At 31.0% G+C, this 20387-nt stretch overlaps 1 protein-coding gene and 1 pseudogene across 1 annotated transcript; both read right to left on the bottom strand.

Annotated features, from left to right (window-relative positions):
* Positions 1-3296: 3296 nt before the first annotated feature.
* On the bottom strand, positions 3297-4137 carry LOC105164279 (21 kDa protein). Its single transcript, XM_011082895.3, has one exon. The coding sequence runs from the start codon at positions 4028-4030 to the stop codon at positions 3425-3427; it is 606 nt and encodes a 201-aa protein (XP_011081197.1). The 5' UTR covers positions 4031-4137; the 3' UTR covers positions 3297-3424.
* A 4116-nt stretch (positions 4138-8253) lies between these two features.
* Positions 8254-20011, bottom strand: LOC148787872 (uncharacterized; annotated as a pseudogene).
* Positions 20012-20387: the final 376 nt, after the last annotated feature.

Genomic DNA, 20387 nt, shown 5'->3' on the forward strand with positions numbered 1-20387 from the left:
TAATTAGAAGAGGATGAGGAGGAACTGAAAACTCCTATTTGAAGAACGCATAGTAAACGGTAAATTGAAAGATCCAAAAAGCTCCTTGATTCGTTTCCCCACATTAGAAAATAAAAAATAAAATTCAAAAGAGGGCACAACTTTGCTCCTAATATGATCGAACTCCTCAAGACTTGGTACACTACCAAGATTATCAACATCCATGACATGAAATGAGATTTGGACTAGGTGGCTACAAACGACTCAGTTGCACTTATGCTCGAGTTATCAAGATAATTTTTTTTAGTGAAAATTAGATTTAGGACTTGTATAGAGATTGAGTCCTAATTCATGAAATTTCAAGGAATTATAATGACTCTCTGGCAAAATATGGCTTCTATAACCTCATAACAAAAATCATCTTTGTTGCCTATTTGCAAAATACTAATAACACCCCCAACAAAAGAGTAAAAAATACTCAGAAAAAAGATAATGGCGAGAGATAAGACTGACTGCCTCTACTAGTTGGTCGACTGCGCCCCATCAAATATGTAAGGAGATGCCTTTGCTCATACTTCCCCAAATCATTATTGATTGATTGAGAAGAATTGTGACCTATGTCGGAAAGATATCTAATGGTCCCCCAACTATGCCGTTAACTCATTATTTCTAACCCCAAAGAAATTAGAAGAAGCAGACAAGAAAAAGTAACAATTGAAAAAAATAAAAAAAAACATTTATACTCAAGAAATACCTCTACTAGCCATATCAAAATGTTGCACAAAACCCAGTGAGAATAACTAACTGATAATGCGTTGACCAAGTAACTCTATCAATCTAGATACTCAGGGAGTATAGCCCTAGAAACACTGTAGACGGGCCAAGCCCACAATCAAATAAAAGCCTGCAATGTAATTTAACTCCTTAATAATTTTAAAGAATATTTAAAATTGGTTGGCTATTGATAGGAAAAAAAAAGGAAATAATTCAAAAACAAAATGAATTTTTCCAATTGATGATGTTTGAAGGACAACTACATGTTCACTGCATGTTCCTTCATTAACTGTTCCTAAATATTTGTAATGATGTTTATAAGAATAGAAGGTGAATTATTTCAAAATTGTTCTAAAATTCGATTTGAATTAAATCCATCAATATTTTAAACCATTCGAAAGAAAAAAATTGTTCTTTAATCCGCCTCAACTTTCATTTTTTTTTTAGTGAAGGTAAGTGAAATAAAAGAATTAAAATTTTTTTATAGTTACGAAAATATTATTTAATCGTGATCATTTCCCAATAAAAATCATCATAAAAAAGATGGAATGAACTTTATAAATTATACATTGCCGACATTTTAGTTAGTTGTTTTCACAACTTAGTAGGAGAGCACGTATCTTTCATGTCAAGACTCAAGATAATATTTTGTCCTAAAAGAATTAGTTTCATATATATATATATATATATGTGTGTGTGGTGGGAAAATTTCTCAAAGCTTTTGTCATATATATATATGGTGCATTATTACATGTACTTATTAATTGTTTGGACACACGTGTTGGTCATGACTATTACATGATTATCACTTCAGACCAGTCTTTAAGCTAATATATATATATTGGACAACCTCAATAATCATTGATCTCATCTTCCATGACTTGACAATACAAATATCCACTCCTTTTTTTGTGATAATTAATACAAGTACGTTCACGTGCTTTCGACCCACTCAGTGCTGCAGAGATGGAAGCAACGTTTACAAACTCTTGCAATTTTAAATAATTTACACATAGAATTGATTATTTGTACGTACTTCCAATTGAAGGGGAATAATAGTTGTTATAATTATTAATTTAATTCATACTTTATTTTGTATTTGTTACCTCTACATTTAAAATTAGATATATAATCTATTCTTTAAATATATAAATGATATAAAAATGTTAAATGTGTATATATATATATATATATATATATGTAAAATGAATTTTGCAGCAGTAAAATTCAAACTAGAACGACTCCTCTCCTACTCCTACCTGTCTGCTTGTATGGGCCCAAAGTCATTACTTCCGTGACATAGACAACAATGGCTAGCAAATATAAATTAATTAAATTAAAAAAAACATATATATATATATATATATATATATGTACATAGTTTTATAATTCTCTTACCCTTTCATATATATAGTACACTATATATTACATAATTAATTTAGTGTTCGTAATAATTTTTATTTTTATAATAAAAATAAGTTATAGAGAAAGTTATAAGTTAAATTATAGTGAAAATTGAGAGTATTTAAAAATAAAAATAAAAATGGAGAAAAACTGAAGACGGAGGGTTTGAGGACAAAGTTTAAGAAGATATAATTTTACTAATAAGTTGGATAAGTTGATGAGGCTTATAATTTTTATTTTCAGTTCATTTTCAAAATAAAAACTTAGATGAAACTATTTTTTAACATAATTGTACAGTATGCACACTAGAAAAAAAATAATTATTAGCTATAATTTTAATAGTTAAGGACTAAAAATTATGGTAAATAATTTTTATTTACCATGATTAAATAAAATTGATGCAAAAACATAGATTTCTTTTATCAAGAAAAAGTTATTTGCTATGGCTAAAAGCCATGGTAAAAATATTTGCTATGACTTTTGGCAATAACAAATATTTTAGCCACTTTCGTAGATACCATGTCCAACAACAGTTGCATGGGCGTGGTCAATGACTATTTGTTACGACTATTTTATTTTTATCCATGACAATTAACCATGGTTAATTGTTATATTTTTTTTTGTAGTGGCACCAACATTATTTTTAATTAGGCTTTAATATATTTTTGATTCTATAATTTTGGTATTTTGGTATTTTTAGTCTTTATCTTTTTAAGATTGTAAAATAGTCCTATAACTTTTTCACATTCTGTAATTTTGGTCCTTGTAGTGCAGGACTTTGCAAAATTGGCGGAAGAAATCATATACACCTCACGATTTCGACATTTATATCCTTTATCTTTCTAGGAGTTACAAAAGAATCATGCAACTTTTTAACATTTCGCAATTTTGATCCTTCCGGTGCAAAAATTCGCAAAAGTTGGTGAAACAAATTATGTGTCACGTCTATGTTGTCAAAAGTGAATTAATCCAAACAAAAGAACCAACTTGAATAAATTAAGTGAAGCACACATAATTTATTCTGATATTTTTTGTAAAATTCAATATCGAAAGAACAAAAATTGTAAAATATTAAAAAACTACAGGCCTCTTTTGCGATTTTAGAAATTAAGATATAAAAGTTAAAAATTAGAAAGTACTAAAATTAGAAGATAAAAATATATATAAGCGTTCTTAATTAACACTTGATCACATATATATGCTTTCCAAGGTATACAATATACCGTACCATACAATGTATAGAGGAGTACACATACGTATAAGCTGTTCAAACTGCAGCATAATTATTGATGAAGGCGAGAGCAATACTCGTCAAACGTGCGATCCTCACGACGAAACGCCGGACCAAAACTTTGACTTTCCCTCTTGTCGTGAAATCATCCATACAGGTATCATCGTCCGTCAAGGCTGCACTCACCCATGTCTGAACATCACTCATTCGGAGCTCGAATTCGGGCCCTTTTCGTGAATCATTCAGTTCTTTGATGGACTTCCGGAGCTCATACACAGAGTCACTCACCTCCTCCACGCACTCGAGCAGGGCCTGAATTTCTCCGGGCTTAAGCTTCAAGGCCCGATTTACGGACAGTTTCCTCAGTCTTTTCGACACCGAATGTGTGGTGTTGAAGGTGACAAGAAGGGCAGTGGTGGCTAGGAGTTTGGGGCTTGTCTTGATTTCAGTTGCGTATTTTGCGAGTGATTTTTGACATAATTTAGGGTACAGCGTTTGTCGGCACGACACTCTGATGTACTTAGAAATGTGGTATTTGTTTCGAGGGCTAGTGGGCGAGCAAGATAAGCTGTCCGTAATAAGACATAGAAGAAGAATGAATAGAACCATTAGGTTTTGAGAGGGAGGAGGATTGTTTTTCATATTTTTTCTTTTGTTTTTTTGTTTTTCCTATGAGGAAAGTGAGGATTTTGGAAGAATTGAGAAGAGGGTTTGAGGAGATTGAGGATTTAAGGTTGCCAATTTATGGAAATTATGTTGACATTGATCTATAGTTTTTGTCTCTTTTTGGAGTTATAGTTTGCTGAGGGAGGGATTTCTGTGCTGGGGTCCCCAGGACAAGACATGTGATAATAATTGGATTTTTGTGAAGTGAACAATGTGTTTGATATTTTAGAATTCCGCCTTACAGACACAAGTGAAACATTAACTTATGAATCAATAGATATGAAAATTTCTTGATAGGTCGGAAACTTGGTGGTCACAAATATGTCAATGCATTGCAGCCACTAACTCATACCATGTATATGTTGGTTTCACGCGAATCCAACAATTTGAACCAGGACAATTCTCTAAGAGGTTGTTTTGGCTAGATTTATTTTATACATTTTATATGTTCTCACTAGAAAAAATATATAATGTTTATTATGGTTAATTATTATAAATAAAAAAAAATCATAGTAAATAAAAATTAATTACAGCTTCAAAACGACCATTAGTTGTTGTTTCTGCATATTTGACCAAAACATTAGATATGGCTAAGACCATGGCAGATATTTTATCTATGATTAAAAACAACAAATATTGATTAATCGTGGTAAAAATTTAAATTTTTGCTAATTATGTTTAATCATAATTAATAGTATTGATCTACCATGATTTTTAAGCCCGTGATCATTTATAATGTAATAAAAACTCTATTTTCTTTTAGTGTCTTAAATTTTTTATAAGATATTTTTATGAGATTATAAAACATTTTTTTGGAGATTCACTAGAAGAAAAGCATGTTAGGGACGGAGTTTTGGAATTGCAATTTTTTTTTTTTTTGAAAAAATTATTGTGAGTACTTTGTAACGTGCGTCTGGAAGTCCCACTAAATGCCGTCGCAAATTTGTTGGGACAAAAAATACATTTGTCTCAGAATTCATCACAAAATCCATTTGTGTGACGCCATGAAAAAACCATTTTCTGACGACTATCACACAAATTAAGGACAATTTTAGAAATTAATGGAATAAATTGTGGGATGAATTTAATACCAACTAGATGGTCAGGAGTAATATCACAACTCAATCCGAATCAGTGTCGGGCACTATGCTCTTGTAACGGGCCAAGCCATTTTAAAGTAAATAAGAAACTGGGCCCGATAACTTGTAATATCATACCTAATACCCGTATGATTAAGGAGGTTTAAGTTTATTATATATTTTTAACTATTATTTTTTTATATATAAATTTTGGTGTGATTTAATATATTATTTATTTATTTCATAAGACAATTATAAATTAAGTAATTATTTATAAGAATACCTCATAAAAATAAATAAACAGATACATTCAAGCCTGATCATGTCCTGGTTCAGGTCTCAACTTGGCCGGGTTCATAGGTGGGTCTGGGTTTAAAAATAGACCCAATTGGAGGCACTTGGAATCATAGGATCACCCCAAGACTAGCCATGACAGTAGGAACCGATCTTGGGCCGGGCTTTTTTGGACTAGTCCTTGCCGGTCCTGAACCTACTCGGCCCACCCTGCACCTTGAGGTGTTAGGTAATAATTATATATTATTAACTAATTTAAATTATTATATAATTTAAATATATTTTAATAAATTATATTTATTTATAGAATGTATCAATTAATTATCAAAATACGCAAAAAAATCAATTTTTCAAAGTTATATTATTTACTCTAAAGAATACTTTAAAATGTTTAATATTAAAAAATGTATATTAAATTATTGTAGATATTAATTCATAATATTTAAAGTATACTTACATTTTATGTTAGATACTAATTCATAATATATCAAATATCTAAGTTATGTAAGCATTATTTTTTATTTACAAATTTTTTAAAAATGGAAAAATAATTTTTTTTGCTCTTCCGATTTTTTTTTTTTTTTTTTATCTTTCTCCCTTCCCTTTGCTACCGGCAACCACCAACCACCACAAGGATCAGGACGAATTGTTGTCCCCTAGTTGGGCAACAACGACACCCCAATCGCCCAGCCCATGTTCTTCTTTGGGCGATCTTGAGGTGCTATGAATTAGGTGGCTTACTCATCTCTATCGGCCAGATCGCGGTCGCCCCCTTTGCGCTAGTTGACAATGAGGTCGCCCAGAATCTCGTCATCGCCATCACAACCTTGATTTTTACCTCCATAAATAAAATCAAAGTAAAAACTTAAACTTCTACCATCATAAATCAATATTCGCCATGATTATACCTCTAGTCGAAACATTTGCCATGGTTTTAGCCATGTCTAATGTTTGATTACACTTGCAGAAACAATAGTCAATGACTGTTGCGAAGCCTTGATTGATTTGTATTTGCCACAATTTTTTTGTTTTGACTATAATGATTAACTGTTTAAAAAACTTATATATTTTTATAGTGGACCCTCTCTTTCATCGAGGAGAACGATGTCAATTCAATCAATCGATTGTCGACAGGGTTACAACCATTTATATACAAGGAAAAGAGGGAGTATGAAAAACTAATACAGTGACTACCTGCCAACCAAGATTTCCATCTAAGCTACTAACAAATGCATTACACTAATTAATAATATATAGTAGCAAAACACAACTACTATTGACAACTAAAATGAGAAGTTTAAATACAACAACAATGACAGCGTCTTCTTCAGCCAGCATGATACTCTTAGATGAACTGCGTTCATGATCATGCTACAACACATGAAATCTTGAAATGTTCAATAATTTGCATGATTTCTAAGAGCTTTTTGGTCTTTTAGGCTTAAATGATAGTGAAAATTCGTCTCTAAAATGACTAAAAAACAAGGTATCAGAGATCGAATTTTCGTCTCTGAAACTATGATTTTATCTGTGAAAATGAATAGCAACAGAAAAATCCATTGCCCTACTCTGTGGCTGAAAGCCCAGTGGCTAAATATTAGAGACGAAAATATCCGTCTCTAATTTCGAGACCGAATATTTCCGTCTCTGATTCTCTTGACAAAAAACAACAACGTTTTAGAGTAATCCGTCTCTAATTCCGTCGATGAAGAGAAATACTTTCCATTTCTAATCCGTCTCTGAAGGTAAAATTTTTGTTTGTTAATTCTGTCTCTAATTCCATCTCTAACTTCAAAATGTTCCGTCTCTATTCCGTCTGTAAATCCTTACAAATTTTCATCTCTGATTCTTTCTCTGAACTCCCAAAATTTTCCGTCTCTAATTTTTTTGACAGATTTTTTAATTTATGTACCCAAATTAATATTCTGCTCATTATACCATTAAATACAAAAAATATGAATTTTCCAAACCAAGAACAATAAATAATTATAAAAAAAAATACTCATAACACAATCAACAGTAATATATTGATGTCATTGTATCATCCAAATACTATCAAATAATATTAATGTCTGCACTCCCAAACTAACAAAAATAAGTCAAAATACAATCAAAATCAACATAAACTAAGTCATAAACAACCAATAAAAAAAAGAAATTAATGGTCTTTCCTAAAATGTTGTCGCGCTGTCCAGACCCACCAGCAAATTGATGGTTTGTGTATCCTACATCTTGAAGTAATTTACTAACCAATTCTTGTAGGTCTGCCTCCCTCTTTCAAGTTTCTTCAAGAGCAGTTTAAATAATTTTTTATTTTCTTCTTCTCGTCTGGAAAATTCTTCTTCTATCTTTGTAGCATTAGAGCGTATATTCTCACAACTTTTGTTAACTCATTAAACTTCTTCTTAGATGCTCTAAGTTTAGAATTGATTGGACTTGTCAAAACACATACACCATAATTTGATGTTGTTTTAGAATGCCCATACTCTAAAGTGTGGAATTTGAATCCATTTGCAAAGTACTCTTTATAGCAAGAAACACGTTAACTGGGACCATGAGCCAACTTTGTTATGAGGTCGTCAACTTCATTTCAGGTATCTCGAATCTATGAAAAAAAATACTTGATAAGATAACATAATTTTGAATTTTCTAATATTTACATAGTTAGAAAGTAATCTATTACTTACATGAGCAAGTAGCCACTGAGAAAAATCTGTCCCGCAATGTTTCAAGTTTCATGTTAGTCATTTTTGGAAATTGTTTTATATTATAGACACAAGTCAATCTAAACATTTTGAGGACATAATGCACGAGTTACATCACTCACTACAGGAATGGATTGATCTTCTCATAATTCATCAAAACATATCTATGTGCAACCTTCATCTCATTGTCATCGAGATATTTAACTGCAATTCTAAAATCAAGTGTCATCCATGATGTGTAGAAAATAGACTTTCACCAGAATCTACCATTCCTCCATCATCATTTCGTGGAACGTGATTCAATCGGGATTTTACATGTGGTTCAAAATATGAAGACCAAAATGTTGAGACTTCTTCAATCATATATGCCTCAACAATTGATGCTTCTACTCAAGCTCGATTTCCAACCTTTTTCTTCAAACGGTATAGAAACCTAAAATTTGTTAAACTTTTAATTTACACAAGATAACTTATATTTTCAAGTTATATAAGATAATTGAATTTAGAAAGATTACTTTTCAAATGGGTACATCCATCAATACTGTACAAGCCCACCAACCTGAGCTTCATATGCAAGATGAACTGGTAGGTGTTCCATAAAATCAAAGAACTTGGGGGCGGAAATCTTCTGAAGCTTGCACAATATCTCAACAATATCCTTCTCAAGTTTTTGCATGTGCTCTACACGCAATACAATTGCACATAGATCCTTAAAGAAATTGTTGAGTTCTGTCAGTGCTTCCCAAATAGGTTTCGGTAGTAGATCTCTAAATGCAATTGGGAGTAATTTCTGTATGAACACATGATAGTCATGATTCTTCCTTCTATAAAATTTGCATTCTTCTTCATTCACACAACGAGTAATGTTTGAGGAAGACCCATCAGGTAACTTTAATGATTTTATCCAAGAGCACAATTCTTTCTTCTGTGCTTTAGTTAAAGTATGTGGCACATTAGGTTTGTAGATTTTTCTATTTGCACCTTCAAACAAATGCATCTCAGTATGGCTACAATACAACACCAAATCTTTTAGAGATGTGACATTATCTTTTGTTTTATCTTTCACATCCATACTGATGTTAAAGATATTATCAATGACGTTTTTTTTCGAAATGCATTACATCCAGATTATGTTGGATAAGATTTGTGTGTCAATATGGTAACTCCAAAAATATACTCCTTTTAACCCAATTATGTGTCCTGCCAAATCCATTAATTGGGTGTGTACCACCTGGTGGTTTTTCGAAGATGGTGTCAGGAACTCATCCACCCTTTGTTGCATGCCTTTTTCAATTAAGCATATAGGTGGAGAATCATTTTCACATTTTTCCTTCTGAAACTTGTAGGGTTGTCTTCCATAGGGATGGTTAGGAGGCAAAAATTGACGATGATAATCAAAACCAACAAGCCTTCCTTCCATAACGAAGTTTGAAAGATTTTGTCTTTTCCATACAATAAAGACATGCGAACAACCCATGAGTGCTCTATCCAGATATCATCTCATTTGCAGGAAAATCACTGATCGTCCATAAAAGAGCAACTCTCATGTTGAATTTTTATTTTTTGCACACGTCTTAAGCTTGCACCCCAATGGTCCATAATATTTTCAACTCGTCTACTAATGAGCGTAAAAATACATCAAGATTTTTTTCTGGACTTTTTGGCCTGTTATAACCATATTCAGGAACAAGCAAGACTTTTGCATGCATATCCATGGGGGAAGATTATATACAATAATGATCACAAGCCAACAACTGTAAGGAATACTAGAATTTCCAAATGGACTGAAACCATCTATGGACAACCCAAGACGTACATTACGTGCATCCGAGGCAAATGATGGATGAGTGCGATCAAAATATTTCCATGCCTCTCCATGAGATGGATATCCCATACTTTCCTCGCTGCAATAATTATTTGCATACCATGTCATGTGCTCACAGGTGTAGTCAGATGCATATGGCGTTTTGAGCCTAAGCATCAAAGGCAAATAACGCAACACCTTGAAAGGTATTTTTTTTCGTGATCCTGCCTTGATATAGCCTTGATTGGCTTATATCAAGGATGATAAGATATAGGCATTTTTGGCGGTCCTTGTTTTCTTTGTAATACAATACGCAATTGTTTACACAAGAATTAATTTTTCTGTAACCTAGACCAAATTTACCTAGAGGTGAAAACGAGTCGAGGTCGAGCTCGTAATATCCTGTTTTGAATTATAATTTTGAGCACATTTATATAACAATTTATTGTTAATCAACTAACCACTTAGAGAAACAAACAAGCCTTACCAAATTCATAAAAACCAAATAGAAACCATAAAACCACAATATATGAAGATTAAAATTTTCTAAATATCAATAAACTATTTAAATAAAAATAAATTAGTTACATTTATCAAAACCCAAAAGCCTTTCTAAACCCATGTTTCAACAAAAGTAACAAATTCCACATAACGAAGTCGTTCTTGTTGCTATTGTCTCAAATCTACATAAATAAATGATAATAAGCTAAATTAGAACCGTTTAACACAATTCAACAAATATGTATGCATCTCTTTGCAAGTGAATGAGAATATCATAAGATTATCGATATGGTTTGCTAGAAAAGTTAACAAACCCAACAAAAAAGATAAGAAAGTTACCACGTAATTTGATGTCAATATTAATTGAATTATGTAACCTCCAACCTCCAATCTCAAACCTCAAATCTCAAACTCCAAACCTCAAATCCACCATATTAAGTCATCTCAAAGATGTCACAACATGATGCAATTTAAAAGAAACAATCGAGTCAATTTTCAGCAGTTGAGTTACATGAAGGTATCTTTAGCACATCACTATCAAGAGGCAAATTTACATATATTACTTTTTTGTCGCTCTGCAAATCAATGAATAAAATTCAATACACTTATAATAAGTTAAAAACAATAGTGATATTTTCAAAACTTTAAAAATTCAAAATGACTATAACTCCAAAGTGGTTTCTCAGCCAATCTCCTCCGCACATCAACACTTGAACCGTGTCTGAAGTCAATGATGCATTTGTCTATAACTCTACTTTCCTCACTAAATTTAGCCTCAGAAGCAACAGTGGTGATTGAGATAGCTAGAATATCTCTTGCCACTATTGATGAAATCTTATACTTCAAGGCATGAACTCTCCACTATTCTAGAACATCAAAGTCTTTCCCATCCTTCTTATCATTCTCAAATATATAACAATTTTCCTCAAGATATAAATCAATTCAAACTTTTGATGTTGAATAGATTCCACTGACTTCAGATATTCAACAAACTCAGACTAGCCACATTGAGTTTCAACATTTCTAAGATCTCGATTCGATAGTTTGTTTCTTTGCTCTTCTCTAATTGACTCAACTTCAATGTTGAAAATAGCCACATAGTCGTAATAGAGCTCATATAATGTCTTCCAAAAAATAGTAATTTGCCTCTCAACATTCTCTGAACAATATAACCTTGGAAAACATAATTCAAGTGCTCTCAATTTACACCTTTGGATCCAAAACAGCTGCTATAGACATTAGCAAATTGGTCTCTCCCCAATATTTATCAAACTTGTTCTTCATTCTTGCAACCATGTCCTAAATGAATATATCATTCTCTAATGTCTTCTTATCTAACAAAACTTTCACTTTGCTCACCTCATTAAGGAACAAATTTAAAGTAAATCACTTTCAGAAACAATGTGCGTAGCAGTCCAAAATAGCTCTAATACCGAGAACACTTTCTCTATTTTTGTCCAATCCTCTGCACTTGGACAAATATCATAATATGGTTCGCAATCAGCAAACCTTGGGTCTTATCTTTCAATTTGATTGCAGCAACCAACATTTTATATGTTGAATTCCACCTCGTCCAACAGTCATCAACTAACTTCTTATCTGGTAAATTCAATTGCTTCACTATCTCAGAGAATGTTTTAAGTCTTGCATTGGATTGTCGGACATACTCTACACTATCACGTATAACATCAACAATATTTTTAATCTTACAAAGTCCATCTTGAGCAATGGGATTAAGTATATGGACGCAACGTCTTACGTAGAATAGTCTTCCCTCACAAAGCAGTCTTCTTTTATTTTTCACATAAATCTTCAGATTTTGAATTGCTGAATCATTGGCAGAAGCATTATCCACAGATATGGTGTGGATCTTCCAAGCAGCTCAAAATTGCATTTGCAATTTCAAGACCTCGACGTGGAGGTGGAATATGAACAAAGTTAAGCACATGCTTATGTTATTGCCAACTTTCATCAATCCAATGACCCGTTATGATCATGTACTCAATCTTTTGGTTCTTTGATTTCCAGCAATCCATTGAGGCTGATTTTATTCATATTTTTCAATAAACTCTTCATCTTCTTCTTTCTGCCTCATAAATGTTGATGCAATAAGTTTTTGTTATGTTTTTTGTAATTCCTCGCCACTCAGGCATTCCTCTTCTTTGTATCAAATTGAATCATTCTTCGTCCACAATAGAAAAAAGATGCTCATACATCATGATTCAATGAACCACTGATTCTTTCATCTTCTCCATATCAAACTTCCCAACATGCAGACTTGGATAAGAAGTTGGATCTACACTACTAGTTATAAAACCAAGTTGTATTTCAAAAAGTCCATCTTTAGTTTTGTCAGCTTTTGCTTTAAGATAGTTAACACAACTTTGCAAATGCCGATGCAATTGAGTTGTTGGAGTAGTCTTGGTTGTGGTATACATCATCTTACTATGTATACAAGAGATCTTCATAACTCCATCTGCATCCTTCATTTCTCTAAAATCTGACCAAACTGCTGATTTTTTTTAACATTTGGGTTTTGACCCCAAAGTTTCATTATCTTTACTAACCTCAATGTTCTTTTTTATGCCAATAGTATCCCTATCAACTCTATTAGTCATTTCTTCATTAGTAGCACTGGTTGTTTGTTCAAGTATTTGCTCTTCACTTTGCATTACTGGACTTGTTGAATCGGTTATACAGAAAGAAGTATTTGCTGAAATATTCATATATGAATGGAACAACAAAACTAATGAAATTGAAGTTTAGGCGCATAGCTTTCTCAACAGTTTTATCATATTTCAGAAACCCCGTGAACAAATTGTGAGTGCAGCAAAATACAACTGCATTTTAGAAATTTACCCATTAATAGATAGTGAAGATAAATAAAGAAATTCACCCACTAATGCGAAGGAATTGGAATCTAGTACGTGTAGTGCATATTAATTGTGGTCAGATGCAGCCCTCCTACTACTGCTCATTCTCCAAACCTACTACTCAGATTTAGAGAATATACAGAGACATCAATTAGAAGAGGACAACTTATAGTTGACCATAAGTAAATGATTTCAACAATTGTTAGAAAAAGGGTGCAGTAGGATGGATTTGGGAAGTTATTTGAATGTCAAACTAGAAAAAATAAACTCCAAAAAAAAAGATCCCATTTGGAAAATTGAAGATGAAAACAAAAGACAAAGTTCACAACTATTACCAACCAATAAACGATTTCATCTAGTAATGCAACAAATGCCATGAAAAAGAGGCCTTCTGCATCAACATCACCAAAATGTGCCTATACAACTTTTTATTTTTCCTAATACATGTATCTTGACATTTTTATTAACAAACAACTAATTTATTTCCATAGACACAACAAGATATCATGCCAAAAGCTTGTGGGTATTTGTGCAACTGCTGCTCCTCCCAATTGATGAACCCTTTAAATTTTATAAGATTAAGAATAATATAATATTTGTAGTTTATATGTCTCTGCCTATTTTTAAGGCAGATGCACGCAACAGATTCTACCTTAAGCAAAATATCTCATATGTCAAAAGGAAGCAACCAATTACACGCCTGTATGTGAATATCAGTACACAAAGAACTGTACATCTGTATAACATTGTGGCATTAGATGCATGTTCAAGCTTCATCTATGTGACTAACCATTGTTATTATAAATTTTAGCATCTCTAGGAGGAAAAACAACATTTAAGTGAAGGATATGGCTAATTTTCCTACTGAAATTTCACCTGGAAACCAATTCTCATCCAAATGCTTTTGTATTACAAGGGAGTCAACCTACTCAAGCTTACAAAAGTTGAGATAGACAGTACATCACAGTTATGCCAGAAGACATGCATATGCACAGTGAATCTTAATACATTATGTTCTGGTAAGCAAAACTGTGCATTTGCAATCTAATTTCATCTTGTAAAATTTAAAAAGTTAAATACTTACCTCGAAACACCTTAGGTTACCCTATCCCATAAGCAACAGACACAGAAGCAATATTACAACGCACGAGCTTCAGCGCTTGTGCCTGAAAAGGGTTCAACCTCCTCTGGTTACACACTCTGTTTGTTTCGTTGTTTGTGTGAAGAAAGAAATTCTCACCAGAAAGCGAGCGTCGTCCTCGTTGCCTCTGGTAGATGGAAGAGTTGCAATCGTTGATTTGGGCTAGGGTTTTAGGAGTTGGATTGGAGAGAAATAAGAGAGGAGAAAGAAGAGAAAGAAAGAGAACACGGTTTTTTGGTATAATTTTTTTGTAATTATTATTATTATTATATTAAATAATGGGATTGAATTATTATATTAAATTATGGGATCGAATGATCAAATTTTTACATAGATATAGTTGAAATTAATATATGTTCACAATATGCAAAATTTATATATTTATAAATGTTAGTATAACATTGATGTAACTATCATTTTACATTGTTGAACAACATTGGTTAGTCGGCCCACCAAAATTTAGATCAAACCGTTAGATATGATCAAACTTACAGAAAAATAAATTTGGTTAAGTTTTAGACTTATTGGATTTACGGATGTCGAGATATCATACTCAAAACATAAAAGTAATTATTCAAGACGGTGTATTGTTGAATCAGGCAATGTGATTTTAAATCATACCGTCTGATATGGTATAATGGATACAATCTTGTATATATTTAAATTTAGTATGAATCGAGTGCCCGATTCTAAAATATCGTAATTACTAAATAAATTTTTTGATCTAATTATATACATAATAAAGTAATAATTAAAATTATTCAACCATCATCATCATCATCATCATCATCATATTATTATTATTATTATTATTATTATTATTATTATCATCATCATCATCATTATTTTTAGATTAATTCATAGAAATTACTAAATTTTGACATAAATTTATAAAAAATACATGTCGAGTTGCGTGTGTATATTTACACGTGTATAATACAAAACTTTATTGTACTTATTTAATTCAATAACAAAAGTACAATGAATAAGTTATCAAAACCATAAAATATTCAACTTTAAGTGTACATAATAGAAAACTATTGGTAAAACCAAGTGATAAAAACAATATTTGGACATAATATTGCATTTTTTGTTCCACAAGAAGGGGCTCTACATTTTTTTGTCATTCATATTACGTGATTTTTTAAATTTGTCCAAAATTTCGAGTTTTTTTCCATATATAGTCACAAAAAAGCCACTTTTCGTCAAAAAAATACGACACTTGCATATACTTCAATTTTACTTTATTTTTTAACTTTAATCAAACTACTAATTTTCGTCACTTTTCCCTCTCTCTCTCTTGAATAGAATGAGATAAGATGAGATAACATGAAGCATCAAATAATCAAAACCTAATAAAGTGACAATTCATGAAAATTAGTTTTGCGTTGATCTAAGTTTTGTTTACTTGTGAATTGGTATTTCCTAGGATAAGACCTGGCCTAGTTCAACTTAAAACTAGTAAACGCCTTCAAGAGGATTTTCACGACTGTCTTATCATCAAATTTATGAGTGTCTTATCATCTTAATTGAGTGCCTTACATTTAGGAGCAATTTAGCTGTGTTTGAGGTCAACCTATAAGTTTTTCAAAATATTTGGGTAAATTACATTTTACAATTCGAATTATGATGGCTTTTATATTTTGGCATTTAAACTATTTTTTATGTCAATTTATTACTTGAATTTTGCAAAATTTTGCACTTAGCCGTTTATAACTATTTCTCCATCAAGTTTTTTGTTAAAAAAATCACATGCAGTGGATATTGATATTTAAGGGTTATTTGATGGAATATTTTTCACATATGCACGGCATGTAATGTTTTTTCGGCTCTTAAACTGCAGATTCTGTAAAGTTGAGATGGTAAATTGGCATAAAAAAAACTTTAGATTCCAAAGTATAATAACGGGCATAGTTCGAATGACAAAATATAATTTACCCAAATATTTGTAAACTGTTTCAGGCCAAAAAGTCACCATACATGCAGCAAATGTTTTTGGAGTCAAAATGGTCAATTCAAGGTTTGATTTTTACTTTAGTCTCTAAAATTTTAATATGTACTATAGGTTTTTGCAAGAAATATGATTTTTTTTTATGATTAATTATCATGGTTAAAGATAAAAAATTATATCAGATACTAATTAATTACGGTGGCGACAATGGCTATTAACTATTATTTCTGCAAGTAAAGCAAAAGTATTTGCTATAACTACAAACTATGACAAATATTTTTGACCACAAATAAAATCATAGCGAATATTAATTACTCGTGGCTATCGATTTTGTTTAACTATAATAGATAGTACTGATTTATTATGATTTTTAAACCATAGAAATTTATAATTTAGAGAATAATTATGCCCAAGTGCAAAATAGAAAAATGGCATAGTAGGAACTCTACCCGCTATTGTGGTAATTAATTTGATTAAGTTGCAAGGCTCATGGACAGATTCAAATCCAAGAAAAAATGGACAATGATATGATTAACCTGTTGGCAACCGTAATTTGGAGGGTGATTGGATTAACTTATAAACTGTTTAAAATATTTTATAAAAAAAAAATATAATTTACGTTCTGTGAGAAATGAGAAAAAAAATTCATTAAAAAATAAAAAATTATATTTACCCACAAACTACCAAAAAACAGTAAAAAAATTATTAATCGATCGGAGACGTGCTGCCCTGTGGAGTCAAGCGTCAACCCACTACAGCAAAATAAATGAACAGGAAATATTGTCCGAAAGTTTGCAGAACTTCTTTCCATCCCAAGTCCTTGTCTTTTCCCTTGCTTCTGGCAGTTTGGCTTTGAACAAGGCTAGACTGCCATGGATATGGATCTGTCAGGTAATTAATTCTTGATAATTACATAATTGACAAGTTTCTTTTTCTTTTTTTCTTAACAAAAATAATTGACAGGTTTTTTATGAACAAAAATAATTGAAGTCTGATATGAACCATGCTTTGGGTTCAATGCAATTTATTGTTTCTGATATTGTAAATGAGCAAATTATCTTCCTATAAAAAAATATTAATTTATTTTTCAGTATTTTTAAAAATGTAGCAATTTACCCCCTATCTAGGGAGGTGAAATGCTTAATTTTAATTCATAAGAGGGTAATTTTGCATACTTACAATATCATAGGAGGCTAAATTGCATTTTTCCCAAAAAAAATTTATAAGTCTTACAAATCCTGTTAGAAATATTAGATATTATATCAGTTTTTTCTAACAATTTAAATTTTTGAATTATGTGGTTATTCAATATATAGTGCTAGATACAGGATAAACAAGAAGTCTTAATTTAATTATCAGGGTCGTCCATTTAGGAGAAATGAAAGGAGCCATGTATATGTATGGGGTGTACATGTGTTTTTTATTTAAAATTTAAATTTTTTAAAAATACGATCTTTCAACAGATCGGATATAATACATAACTCCACACACACACACACACACACACATATATATATATATAAAGTTACGTCAAAAACTGGAAGCAAGAATTTTAAAGTAATTTTAGGCGATTGTTACTCGAAATAAAAGGGATATGCCTCGATTATTCAAGATGTGATATACCACTTCTAGAACATACAGGGAAGGCCTTGATTATAGTCCTTTAATACTTAAATTAATATGTGGTAAGAGAAAGGATAATGAAGATCGTAAGAATATTATGGGAGAAATCAACTTATATTTGCTACATGGAGGCGACCATTTATAAATTTTTTCAATTGTACAATTTCACGTGAATCACAAAGACAAAGATAATCTAATGAGTACGGTGAATCCGTACATATTAGGGTGTATGATGCATGTGGATGGGGGCACAAAGACTTTAAATTAATTAATAAAATGAATTCGGAGCTTATATGAAAATCGTAGATATTTAACAAGAAAATCGTAAGACGACTTTATTAAGATATCTGCACATCAATATATATATATACATAAATATAAATATGTGAGGCCCTAAATTAAATTTGAAATTGCATAGACAAGTTGTAACCTAGTTATTTTCAGGAGAGAAAGATAAAGAAGTAAAAGCAACATGGTATGACCACGTCCAAATATATGAACTTGCACGTCATCTATTGCATTACATGTGCAACCAATATTCATAATTTATCCATATCATGACGTGTTATGTGATGAAGATGTTGAGGTGCCTATCTGCATTATCAAACGGAAGATTGCTGAAAAAAACAAAAAATCTAAGTAATTATAATTTAATGAGCAATGGGTCACTTTAGAGAAATATGTGTTTTGATAATTTGATCAAACAATCAAAAAGCATTTGTAATTATATTAAATTTTAGAGAACGTTGTTGTAATTTACTCAAAAAATTAATTATATTCCTCATCTTTATTATTATTATTATTATTTTGAAAAAATACAATTGTGAAAAATAAAATAGTAAATTACTCCGTATGTTTTGAAAAATGAAACAAATTATCCCCTTATTTAAATCATTGATAGAGGGATAATTTGCTTCATTTTTTAAAATATAGGGGGATAATTTGCTAATTCTTTTTTTATAAGAGATATTTGCTCATTTCGCATATCATACGGAGTAAATTGCATTTAGCCTATTATTTATTTAGTTTTTTCATAAGCTCACCAGATTTAAAAATAGTTAAAAACTTGAATTGGTGGAGCCCAAAACCGGGATCTTGGTGGGCCCATAGATAAGGTGCTCTGATACTCATGCAGCCCACTAGCTTTAATGTGGGAGTTGGGTTTCTCATGGAATTCACATTACATTGTGGGGTCTAAATAATATTATTTCTGAATTGGCTTCACATATAAAGATTCCCTCTTACAACAGCTCAAACATCCTTTTGTTTTTCCAACTGCATAAATAATGTTGGGACTTCGGACTCATGCGGATTTTTTATTTTTTTTTATAAAGTAATAACGATCAAATATTATTAATTAAAATAAATTTAAATTATTTAACTTGAATATTAATATCTAATAAATTATTATAATAATTATACTATGATCACTAATATCAAATACACTAACTCTAACCAACAGCTACTATTCAGTAGAAATAATACACATACTATTCAGTAGAACAACATTCCACGCATAAAGCGAGATTCAAACTCATAATCTCGAAGGTCATTCAGTTACTTGTTTAAATCTTATGTTTTTACGTATTCTTTAAAAAAAAAAGTCCAATTTTGGTCCTATTTATTATGAATTTATCACTTTGCCGAAAAATTTAAGCAATACATTTCGTTAGAAGAAATATAATTTTTAAGTATAATTAATTATCATGGTTCGAAGTAAAAAATAATCGTGGTGGTAATTAATGTCAAAATATTTGTTACGGCTAAAATCATAATTCTCCTAAAATAGTAAAAAAAGCCAACAACAACGAGATACCGTCTTCTGCTAGTAAAAGAAAGTCTAAAGCTGTCTCCTGAAAATATTTTAAATAACATAAACAAAATTGAAAATGACGATATATTTAAATTTTATTTACCTAAATTTCCAGTAAATGCGGCGGGAACATCGACCTGTTTTCCCCCAGCCTTAACAATAAAGTCAGGCATCTTCTATATAAAATAATAGAATTTATTTTATTTTAATAACTACTAGCTAGATATATAGATATGATCAAAGCTACTTTATTTATTATACTTTATCTTATTTTGGAAATTAGTTAATTGTGCTAATCTATAATATATACTACTAATTAATATTGGGTTAATTACATTTTGCCTCCGAAATTATAACTATTTTTATACTTTGACATCTAAATATTTTTTTATGTGTCAACTTACGATCTCAAATTTACGAAATTTTATATTTTTCCATTTATAAATATTTTTCAACCAAGTTATTTGACGAACGAATATCACATATATTTCACATGTGATATTTAAAGATTATGTGATGTGATATTGTAAGGTATCAATCCTCCAGAAA

The sequence above is a fragment of the Sesamum indicum genome, linkage group LG6 (assembly GCF_026168435.1).
Source record: "Sesamum indicum cultivar Baizhima isolate 11 linkage group LG6, ASM2616843v1, whole genome shotgun sequence".
NCBI lineage: Eukaryota > Viridiplantae > Streptophyta > Magnoliopsida > Lamiales > Pedaliaceae > Sesamum > Sesamum indicum.